The sequence below is a fragment of the Rhineura floridana genome, chromosome 9 (assembly GCF_030035675.1).
Source record: "Rhineura floridana isolate rRhiFlo1 chromosome 9, rRhiFlo1.hap2, whole genome shotgun sequence".
NCBI classification, from domain to species: Eukaryota; Metazoa; Chordata; class Lepidosauria; order Squamata; family Rhineuridae; genus Rhineura; species Rhineura floridana.
Window position 1 is genome coordinate 70,414,741 of NC_084488.1, and position 12,451 is coordinate 70,427,191.

Sequence of the window (12,451 nt, forward strand, 5' to 3'; positions counted from 1 at the left end):
GCATTTAAGACTGTATGTGGAAGTTCTGTACTGAATAAATCCCTGCCCAATATTATTAGAGTAGAAAGCAAGGCAAAAAGGTTTTGCTCTCTCATACTTTTTAAACTATGAAAACTATTTAGTTACTGTACTTGCAAAGTATTCTTGACACTTGTTCTCGACTCACCCTGTAGCCTTCTAGATCCCTCATTTGAATTTGTAACAGAGAGAGGTCCCTCAAAATTTGGAGATTGTCCTTATCCCATTTCAGTGCATTTCTATAACATTTGATGGCTTCATCGTATTTCTTGTCTGACCTCTGGAGGAGACCATACACATGCCAACCTGGAAACTTTAGTTAAGGTTATCAGTTTTGCAACAACTGAGAATAAGAAACAACTAGTTATCTATTCCATAAAAGACTACTGCAAATATTTTTCTTGACTAGAAAAACGTGTACTTAGTGTACCTAGTATACCAATAGGATACAGAATGATACTTACAATTAAATATGTGTTACGCTCCACAGAGTATTTAAAATGTACATTAGGAGCCAAGTGTAGGTGGTACAAAATATTTCTAGGACTCTGGCTGTTCTGGCACATTATTAGACACTCACCTGAATCTAGTCTGTAATGACAAATACGATGTTAAGAAGAATTAAAAAGGTGCATTACTGACAAAACTAGGATGGCTGCTCCAAAGAAAGTAATATAACTTTCAAACAGCGTCACCAAAATGCCTTTTAGAAGGTGTATATCATAAGTGTTCACTTGAGGAATGCATTATATTTTACATTCTAGTTTTTACATATTGTTTTCTGATTTCTTCTTGTGCAAATCTAATGTGTAAGTTGAAAAGGATACAGACATGACTCTTCAAGTCATTTCGTAGGCCCCTTCGCACCAATTCATATGCCTCCTCTTTTTTACCTAGGCAGTTTAACGTTAGTCCTTTCATAGCCAGAGTTTCTAAAACAAAAACATCAATACCAACTGTGCTAAGTCATAGTCATAATAATGGTACTAGTATTTTCACATTTTGAAGTTTTTTAAATAAAGAAACTGGTAGCACAGACTCTATGAAGCAACATTTTTGTAAATCTGAAAACAAGGATGTGTTTATTACATAGAAGCACGTCTGAATCTGTGAAAGCAAATCCTTATTCCATTGGAAGATGCCCTTAATTTCTGTTCAAACAAATATTTCCTAATGATCAAATATTTATTTGCAGTGGATTCCAAGAAAGATAAAAGTATATGCAATGGGCCATTTATGCCAATGTCTCGCAGATTTGAGTGGATCTAAATCATTTGAATGTGCAGGACCAAATTATGGGAGTGCAAGAGATATGCAATTGGGTCTTTTTTCCTTTCCCAAAAGCAGCTTGGAGGGTGGTAGTAGAAGAGAAGAATGGGATAACATTATTTATGGTCTGACCATTTTAGGATGAAAACCAACGAAGAGTGGCCATCCACCAGCAGAACCACACATCCCAGGATTTTTGAAGGGTTGGAAGATGCTCTAGAACAGGTGTGTGTGTGGGGGACACAGTGGGAAGTAGAGGAAAAGGAAGCCCTGTGTACAATTAGAGTCACATTGTGTGGCACTGGATGTCACCCACAGGCTTTATAATCTGTATTTTAATTGTTTGTTTAGTTTAATAAATGTTATTGTTTTATATTGTATTTTAATTGTTGTATCTCCTTTGTGAGCCATCCAGAGAACTTATGTTATGGGGTGGCTGTATAAATTCAATTAATAAAGATAGTGCTCCCCTGCATAGATTCCAAATAAAATTCCCTCCATCTCTAGACCTGCTGTGCTTAATAAGTTATTGTGCATTTTCTTCTCTCCAGCAAATAAACTGTGGGTGGAGAGGCAGCTTACATCAGGAAATCAGCACTGGGTGTGGGAGAGAAGAGGATCAATCCTCCAACTAGCAGGAATTGGGCAGCAACATCTGTAGAAGCTACTTTAGTAAAGATAAAATACTTCTGAAGAAGGAACTTTAATTTCAAAATGTGCTGAACTACAACAAGCATTAAAACCTGGTACTGAGCATCAGTTTCTTATTTTAGCATTCCTTTTGTTTTTTCTGCCTCCCTCCTGTTTTGTGTATGTGCACGTGCGTTCAAACACAGGTCACCACTGAGTAGCTCTAAAGAGCGTTGGGGCAATTTCAAGCCAGAAGGATCATAGCTCAGTAGTAGAGCATCTGCTTTGCATGCAGAAGGTGTTGGGTTCAATCCTTGGCATCTTTAGGTAGGGCTGGAAGAGATCACTATCTGAAAGCTTGGAGAGCCGCTGCCAGGCAGTGTAGATAATGCTGAGGTAGACAGTCCAATGGTCTGACTCAGTATAAGGCAGCTTCCTAGGCTCTTAAGCTAAGAAGTGTTGAGGGGGAGGTGCGGTCTACCTCAGCATATTACCTCTTCCCAAAGCCATTTCCACCCCCACCAAGTCCCCAAAATAAGAAATAAGTCCAGCTAGGATGGAGAACCTCTGTCCCACAGGCCAAACTTGGTGCACCAAAGCCCACGAGGCCATTTTTGGGAAGGCACACTCCACACCTAACGTCATACATGATTTAAGGTGTGGGGTGGGTAAGGGCAGGGTTTCAAGGAACAATCGGGGGCTTAAAGTGGCTCCTGATCGTTCCTTTGCCAGAGCAAGATGCATTCCCAACTTCTTCTTGCTCAAGGAGGGAGAAGAGGTTTCCATCCTCCCAGCACTGCTCTTAAAGCTGCCCTGCATGACTCCTTTGCACCTCCGACATAGAAGATGAAAAGGAGCTGTCTAGGGAGGCTTTGAAAGCCCTCTGCAACCCTCTGTTCAGTGGTGAACTCTTTTCACGACAGGCCTGCCACCATCAGGTCTAACATCATCTTCAATTTCTTAGAAGCTTACAAGTCTAAGAAATGTTCCAATCTTTTCTTTAAATTAATATCGATACACAGGAGAACAGTTGACCTTCAACTGTTTAATTTATGACCTGGGAGACCAGGGTTCAAACCCCCACATAGCCATAAAGCTCACTGGGTGACCTTGGGCCAGTCACTGCCTCTCAGCCTCATGAAAACCCTATTCATAGGGTCGCCATAAGTTGGAATGGACTTGAAGGCAGTACACACACACACACACACATATACTTGCCAGAATGTTTTGCCAGTTTTCAGAACTTCTATAAGACCTTTTGATTCAAGCTGTTTTCATGACAAACATAGGGGGTTGGGTTTAATGTGTGCACTTTGAATTCAATTTCATAATTCACTTTTAATTGTAGAGATATACAGTACGGCCCCACTTTACAGCGCTTCGCTTTGTAGCGTTCCGCTAATACAGCGGTTGCGAATTGTAGAAAGGCCCCACATTACAGCGCTTGTTCCGCTTTTATGGTGGTGTTTTGCCGCCTGGCGCCATTTTGGGTTAATGTAAGTCAATGGGATCCGCTTTACAGCGGGGGTCCGGAACACAACCCACTGTATGAGCGGGGCCCTACTGTACTGTTACCCAAATCTTAAGGTTGAGGCAAATTATAAACCTAAGCCGATTTTAAAACTTAATATGTTTAGAACAAGTACTAGTTGAAATATAAATCTGAAGACTCACCTCCATGTTCTGCAAACTTTGGATTGGACAGAATTTGTTTGCAAAATTTCAAACCATTTCTGTACTGTTTATGTTCATAACACCTCTGTAAAGACATAAAAATCCAAAGTCAACTGTAACAAGTGTGATAGAATAAACTACACAGACATACCACCTTCACCTATTTAACCACATCAAGGTATTTATAGGGTTGAATTCAATGGTCATAGCATAAGCTGAACTATTTGTGCTTATGCAACAGGACTTTCCCCCTCTCTCTGTACCTCTGTGTCCCCCCCCACCCCATTTGCTCTGAAGGATTGGGGAAACTAGATTTTGGGGTGTCCACTGGGGGAGGGAGAGGGAGGGGAAGATACTTTGTGAGCTACAATCATTCCATTTGTGCATTGATTTATGTTGGATATAACTCTTGGTTCCTAGCACAAGTATTCCTAGAGTGAAAGCTCATTATAACATGGGGATTAGGGAACAAAGGATGCATCCGCATTATAGTGCTTCAACCTTAAAATGAAAACTACACTGAAATGGTTAAAGCAGCGGGTATGGCTCCTAGAGAGGAAAAAACGCTGCAGCAACTGAGGAATGGAGCAAGAAGAAGCATAAAAGGTAACAGAGAGGGGGAAACATGTTAACAAAAAGAAAAATAAAGCTCCACAGACAGTAACGAAAGAACTTGGAGAAGGCTCAAGGAATAAGTGTCTCTGAGGGCAAAAAACACCAGGAAGGAAAAGAGTGGGAAGGAGAGATGTCAGGAAAAAGGTTTTTGAAAAGAACAGTGACAGAAGAGACAGACTCAGAAACAGGGGAAGCAAATGGAGGACTCACCAGGGACAAGGAGCACAGAGGATGAAAAAACTAGATATAACAAACAGAAAAATAGGGTATACATTATTTTATTTGGGAGACCCATCGTATATCTGAATCCGTGGTACAGTGAGATGAATTATAACAAGCTTCCACTGTATTATATTCCATATGCAATTAAACTTCAGAAATAAAGAATGTGATTCCTCCAAACTTCAGCAAAACGATAAAATTAAATAGATATTAGTAAGAAAAAAGCTATTCCTAGTCAACTCCTGAATACTACTTGCTCCATTGCAATTCACTGTTAAAGGCCAATGATTTACTGAACAGGTAGTGTTTTACAGAGTTTTTATATTAACACTTGATCACAAGTTTTGCTTTCATCAGAGAATCTGATGGAAGCTTTCAACTTCCTGAAAGCTATTGAGTATCTAAATAAGGAAAATATTTAGAGTCTAATTTGAATCTACCATTCATAGTCCAAATTAAGAACCTTGGGGTGTGAGGAAATTAATCATTGCCAAAATCCTAAATTCATGTTGTTAGATTACCCTCTTTGTCCTTTTTGCAAATGTTAATCCCTTCTGCATAAATTTCTGGCCATTGTTCACAATATAGTCGGATGAAAATCAGAGAATCCTAAAATCAAATTATGTAAGAATGAGCAGAAAATGAGTACATTATGAACTTGAAAGGAAACATAATTTAAATACTCTATTTGATCATAACTGTATTCAAGCATATATATTGGTAGACAGTGTTACGATGTTACATTGCTTCATCAAGGCAGAGTACTACTAGTACGGGATATTAAACATTTCTTCCAGATGAAGGGCACAACAGCGTGTTTCTTAAGATTCTTGATGGTTGACAGAACACTCACAGCGCATTCATGTTATACCCAAGGCAAACTCAATTTGCCTTCCACAAATTGTGAAAAGAGATAGATTTCAGACCTAGCTACTTTTATGTATGGGTTGAATCCAATGCTGCCCGTGTGTGAACATAAAAAGTGAAAAGTCTGCTTGAACAACACTGGATTCTACCTACAGCAAAAGTGGAATTCAGCATTGATATATGTATATGGTATAATGAAGAAAACTATGTATCAAAGCATCAGTTTTAAGCAGCAGGAAAAAAATGTATTCACTTCTTTTCAAAATAAATGCCCTAGAAAATTATTCTATCACAACACATATTCTGCAAAGAAATAATGAATTTTCTCAGTTATAATTTCTATTTCTGGTTAATGGTTGACAGGTAAGAAGCTATCCTATTCTATCAAGTCTACCAACGGTATCAAGTATCGCAATGACTACTTGAAGAGCCCATGCGGGTCCAAAGTGTCAGGTAGAGGCCTTTCTCAGTGCTCAAGATTCTTTGGGCACATTTGCACATCACAGAAAACCAGAGATTGGCTTGTTTTAAACAAAGCATAGCTACTGTTAACCACAAGCTGTCAGTTTGGGTGAAAACTGACAAAGCAGTTTCTGCTTCTGAGCATCTCCTCACAGCTGTATAGGAGGAGGGGAGGGGTGGGAAGCACATAAGATTGAGACTTGTTCACACCACATTAAATTATGGTTTAATGTGAAGTGTGCACACAGTCAATCACTGGAGATGCTAGGGATTTTAATTCAGGCTCTGAGTTATGGCTCATCCCATTATTGTATCAGTTTCATAGTAAAAATAAACTGTACACATAAGAGTAGTAACACTGCCTGAAAGTTGTATGTACCCACACTGTATGTTAACTACCTTACCATAAAGAACTAACTTTAAAAAAAAACCACAGTTACTCGATGGTGGGGGGAGCAGGCTAACATCAATTCAGATGATACTCATGTAGGAGGTTATCCCACATGTACGTGCTTGGGAAAACATGTTTTATACATTCATTAATATCCAGTTCTCTAGATTCATGAATAGACCCACAGGTAATTTCAAAATCATTCTGAAGCTCCAGATTTTCTGAATCCATCTAAGTCCATTTGTGGCATTATCAACGGTTCTTCTGCCCAAAGGGAATTTAATTATCCATGTAAAACTTAATAAAAAATCACATAGGAAAGATCTACAATTCCTAACACTCAATAGTGTTTGGCATAGGGGACCTCTTCCATCGCAAACTGCCTTTGAAATCTGAGAAAAGCTTCTGAGCATTTTTTTTCCATGTTCAACTCTGACTTTAGATATTAAGGGAGAAAAATTTAAAAAATCACATGGAGCTCCAACCCTCTCATTCGTATGGCATTAAAAATAAGTTTTTATTACTGGTGGAAAGTCAGTTTTTCCTCCCACTGCTAAATTAAGAAGAGACTATTAGCTGCTCCTGTAGTTTAACTATAAACTTGTAATTCAGAAGATCACTATTCCAAGAAAAACCTTTGAATTATCTTCCCCCTTTCCACAAAAAGCTTTTGGTTGCAGCAGCACAAGTCCTTCAGGCTATCACTGGTACAATAGCAAACTAGTACAGCAGCTCAAGCCAATCCTACAGTTTAACTTGCAAATACAAATATGCTGTAGCTGAAATCCATGTACTCTCATTCTTATTGAAGTTTGTCCTGTATAACAATTATATCCATAAACATTTAAAGTCTCATCTATGACTGATCTTGCTTTGCCAGAACAGCAACAACCTGAATGAAGTTAAGATGTTTCACAATTCTGTTGAGTAGGACACTATTCCAGAGATTCTATCAGTGGTGAGGGTGTGCCCTAAAGTGTCATGCTGAGTTAGAAAAACAACTGTGTGTTTCCAAATGTCTACTCAAAGTAAAAAATACATTGAGACTATTGCCTTCTTAAATCACAACAGATATACTATAGAACAAGACAAATACTGAGAAGGGAACAGCCACCTTAAATTGACTAGTGACTGCAATTTTCAGCTTAATTTGTGCATACACAAACACTACAGTAGGGCCCCGCTTCTCGGCACTCCGCACTGCAGTGTTCCGTTAATACGGCACCTGTGGGGTGATCAGCTGGAGGGGGGCTGGAGCTCCCCACACTCCAGTTGATCACACTGGAGGAGGGGAAGAACAGCTGCAGCTCGCTACAGCCGATCTTCTCCTCTTCTGGTGCGATCAGACTCCCGCTCAAGCTGATCGTGCATGAGGAGGGGAAGATCTGATATTCTCCTCCTCTGATGAGATCAGCGGGTTAGGTTCCAGACCCCCCCGCTACAGCTGATCTGTTTTTTGGCGGTTTTTGCTTTCGGGGTGGTGGTGTCTGGAACATAACCTGCCGTATGAGTGGGGCCCTACTGTATATTTATCACCTTTAACTCAGTACTTCACTCCAACAGGCATTTAGACCACCAGACATTTAATATGCCAGCACAATGTTGCACAACCATGTAAATGGCTATGCCTATGCAGTACTATTTCATGAGAAGCAGAGTCTGATTTGGGGCCACAATTACCACCTTTGTTACATTCTTGGAAAAAGACAAGAAAGGTAAGTAAATTAGAGGTTTATGGCAAAAGTTACATGTATGCCAACCAGCACCAAAATACTAGATTACATTTCAGCCAGCTGTACCTAAGTTTCCATTCCGTTCATGCATAAAACTTTGTTCTGGCAGCAATCAGGTCCCATTTATTTGCAAGTCTTCTAAAAATAATGTGATGGAAGCACACAGACTTTAACTAGAAACAAAGGTAGACCTATGTGGCACAACAGATCAGGTGGCTGGGTTTCCAAAAATATTTGACAAACATTTACAAGATGTGGACACTGAGGAGAGAAGGAATAATAATACAGTCATTTTAAGTGCTCATAGCACTTCACATACATTGGGTTGGATTCATGAGAACGTAAGAACAGCCAAATACCTATTTAGTCCAGCATCCTGTTCTCACAGTAGCCAACGAAACGCCTCTGGGAAGCCACAAGCAGAGCATGAGCGCAATACCTCTCCCCTGATCCTCATCATCTGGTATTCAGAGACCTGCTGTCTCTGATAGTATTGGAAGTTATTACTTAATTAATTGATTGATTGATTAATTAATTAAATTTATATACTGCCCCATAGCCAAAGCTCTCTGGGCAGTTTACAGCAATTAAAAACATTAAAAACAAATATACAAATTTTAAAACACAAAGAACTAAAAACACAATTTAAAAAAAAATTAAATATACAGCCATCATGGCTAGTAGCCATTCATAGACTTATTCTCCATGAATTTGACAATCACTTTTTAAAGCCATCAAAATTGGTGGCCATCACTACATTGTATGTAGCAAATTCAAATAACTATGCGCTGTGTGAAGTAGAACTTTACCCTGCCCCCCTGAATCTCTTGTCATTCAGACTATCGGATAACTCTAGGTTCTAGTATTATAAAAGAGAAAAGTCCCCTCTATCCATTTCCCCCACACTATGCATGGTTTCGGACACGTCTATCATGTCCCCCTTTACTATAACTTTTCCTAAACCAGAAAGCCCCAAACATTGTAGCCTTTCCTCATAAGGTAGTTGCTCCAGATGCTTGATCGTTTTGGTTGCCCTTTTCTAGCTCTCCAATATTATTTCTGAAGTGTGGCAACAGATTCCAAGAGTACTGACACCATCCATTTGTATAAAGGCATTATGATACTGGATTTTTATTTTCAATCCCTTCCTGATGACCCCTTACATAGAATTCACCTTTTTCACAGATGCTGTACACTGGTTTAACATTTTAATTGAGGTATTTTCAACAACTCCAAGATCTCTTTCCTGCTTATAACTCCCAGTTTAGAGCCCATTACTACATATGGGAAGTTATGATTCCCCCCTCCCGCCCAATGTTCATCACTTTACACTTGCTTATCCCTGAACTGCATTTGTCACTTTAATGCCAATTTACCCAGTTTGGAGAGATCCTTCTGGAATTCATCATGGTTCCTTTCCTACTCTCTGCTTCCTGTTTAACCAATTACCAGTCCATGAAAGGACCTGTCCTCTTATCCCATGACAGCCAAGTTTATTCCTGAATTTTTTCCTAAGAAACCTTATGAAAATCTTGTTGAAAGTTTGGGGCTCAATGTCTACCAGCTGACCCCTACTCACATGCTCACTGACTCCCACAAAGAAGTCTAAAAGTTAGACAGGCAGGACCTACCCCTGGAGAAGCCATGCTAGTTCTCCTTCAGTATGCCTTCTATGTGCTTGGCAATTTCATCTTTAATACTGCTTTCCTCCAGTTTTTCCAGAACAGACATTAAGCTGACCTGTAATTTACTGGATTCCCCCTGGATCCCTTTCTCAAAATTGGTGCTACACTGATTAGTTCTCAGTCCTCAGGCATAGACAGAGGATGATCTTAGGGTCAATTACATATTTTTGTTAGAATATTAGCTATTTCACACGAGTTCTTTAAAAACTCAGTGAAAACTGAAAGTACCGTACATGCTAGCTCTCTGCTCCTTCTCCTGGCCACGTGGGAGAAAGAGCAGAGGCAAGGAAAGCATGCAAACCTAAAACTTTACTCAGAATTCTTCTAGCTTGTACATATCATGTTAAACCATGGCTTAGCATTACCTGAAAACTAGACCATCAAGTCATTTAGTCCTCCTCTTTGTGTCAAGATATGTGTCAATGACCATTATCCCTTTGATCCAAGAAGCAACAAAATAGTCAGCGGTGAATTCACTGAAATCTACTTGTCTATTTGTCATGATATATACCTTTGGTCAACACAGCACAATTAGGTGCTGTTTTCAAACATCACAAACTTTTACAGTTCAATTCTATGCATACCTTCCAGGAAGTAAGTTCCACTGAACCCAGAGAGACTAAATTCTAAGTAAACATGTATAGCATTGTTTGTATCACAAATGCCATCACCATTATTTTAATTTCCCAACAGGCCTACAGTTTTCTTCAGAATTAAAATAACACATCTGTATCCCTTCTGCATTGTTGTAATACATTCACAGTTCTTCAACAGTGTGCTTCATATACACCAGAATCCTCCTCTTATCAGCACAATCGTTCATCCTAGTGAATCCTCTTTCTAAACACAACCACACATCAAAATCTGCTCATAGAAACTCATCTGGAAATGTTATGGGGTAATTCCTAAGGTTTCCACATGTATGTATTCAAAGGATCACTTGGAAAATGATCGTGTGTTACAAACGTTTTGGAGGAAGAGACCTCTTTCTTTCCAACAGTTGTTTTAATAATAGATTATTGCTGGTAAAATGAAATGTAAACGCAGATGGATCAGAATGCCAACCATGAAGAACCTATTGGCAACACAGAGTGGCACACAAATAATTTCTTGCAATAGGAATATATTTTGATACAGGAATTATGCAAAATCATGTGGAAAGCTATTACTTTGTGTAGTCATATATCTTGATGATGAAGTTTGAGTGTTTGAAAAGAGAGATACCATGTCCTGAAAGCAGAATGTCTGATTCTTTTCATGACATTTTTAGTGCCAGGATAACATTCTGTGTTCATTGGCCTGGTTCACACGTAATGCTAAATAGTTCTGTTTAGAGTTACAAGGATAAGCTTAAGCAAGCCTTGGCACAATGCTCCACCCTTTCTCTAAGCACAGCTGCAAGGAGAATGGAAGCTTCTGCTTAAGACTAAGTAGAGTTCACTTTATATCTGAACTATAGTTAATCTCAACTATGATTTGTTGAAACAAGCCAGAAAGCAAGCAAGACACTTCCATCTGTTCCATCAACTCTGGATTGGTATGTTGGCAAATATCATTAATCAATCAGTGTATAAGCTGAAAAGCAGCTTCTCTAGCCTTCTGAACAAGTAAGGGAACTATAGCATTTCCAACATATTTTCTTCTTACACTGGAAATTCTCCAGAGTCCACTTCATACTAACTGATGTGATACTACTGCTTTAAAAGTGAAATCTGATGGCAAGAATCATAACTGAGATTTGTAAAATCTTGGTTTAGAAGTGTAACCATTTTTACTGTCATGTTACATGTATATGACTGATCCAGCTCTGTAAACAAGGATTCTAAAAATAAAGATACCCCAAATGTGAAATTCCTTTTTACTCACTCCTTATGTATCAATGGCAAATGTATCTTTATTTAGCATCTGATTAACTCACCGCCATTCAAGCAGGTTAAATTTGGAGAGGCACCAAATACTAGAGTTTTTGTTAATACTTCAAAAACTGAAAGGAGCCCAACAAAAGAAAAATATGTAGACACTAGGAGCATATTTATTTCTCCTGTTAAAGACCACCTACCAGCTACCTCATGTCTCTCTACCACTGGCCTGCTTCACACATCATGGTAAGCCATAGTTTAAAACAAACTATGGCTTACTGTGAATGAGCAACATGCCGGTGTACACTGCTCAAATTGTATCTGCCTCACTCCTCCCTTTCCTGACTCGGGAGAAAACAAGCTACAGCACTGCCTTAGCATTATGTGCAAGCAGAGCTTGTGGTTTTACCCCCTCTTTGAATAAACTACAAGAGAAAGCCAAGAACAAACCTTCTTCTTACAGCTTGTTTGGAAAGACACAAACCACAAGCACTGGTTTGCACATAATGCTAAGGCAGTACTGTGGCTTGTTGTCTCCCGGCTTGGCAGAGTGGGGCAGGTGGAATTTGAGCAACATGCACAAATGGTAAGCCATAGTTTATTTCTATGGCTCACTATGATGTGCGAATGGGGCCATGTATAGTTTTTTAAACCAACATGGTCCTTTTTTATTTTGTCTTAATTGCAAAATAGCCTGCATGCTTTTCAAAACCCATTTAAACCTTCAACAACAGCCTGCAGCAGGCCCTGACACTACACCTTAAATTTGATTGAATGGCTACATGTAGCAAAAGTATACACTTGGAATGTCCAACGTTTACCTTATGAAAATATGAGGTGCTGGGGAAGATTGCAAATACTAGGGATACATGCTGAGGGGTATATTTTTTTATTCATTCTATCTATATCCCACCCTTGGAGCCCAGGATGGTAAAAATCAATATGTTAAAATAATTCAATTTAAAATAAAACAAAACATATGTTGATCATATTTAGATATCTCAAACATGTGGAGATGGGGTAAGC

The 12,451-nt window shown here is 39.1% G+C and overlaps 1 protein-coding gene across 1 annotated transcript in view; it reads right to left on the reverse strand.

Moving 5' to 3' along the window:
* The window catches only part of NAA15 (N-alpha-acetyltransferase 15, NatA auxiliary subunit), a 53,088-nt gene that overhangs the window by 37,741 nt on the left and 2,896 nt on the right, over positions 1 to 12,451 (reverse strand). The window contains exons 2-4 of the mRNA XM_061584937.1: positions 3,592 to 3,676; positions 846 to 950; positions 167 to 324 (exon numbers count right to left, since the gene is read on the reverse strand). Coding sequence (XP_061440921.1) covers positions 167 to 324; positions 846 to 950; positions 3,592 to 3,676 — 348 coding nt within the window. The remainder of the gene's footprint in view (positions 1 to 166; positions 325 to 845; positions 951 to 3,591; positions 3,677 to 12,451) is intronic.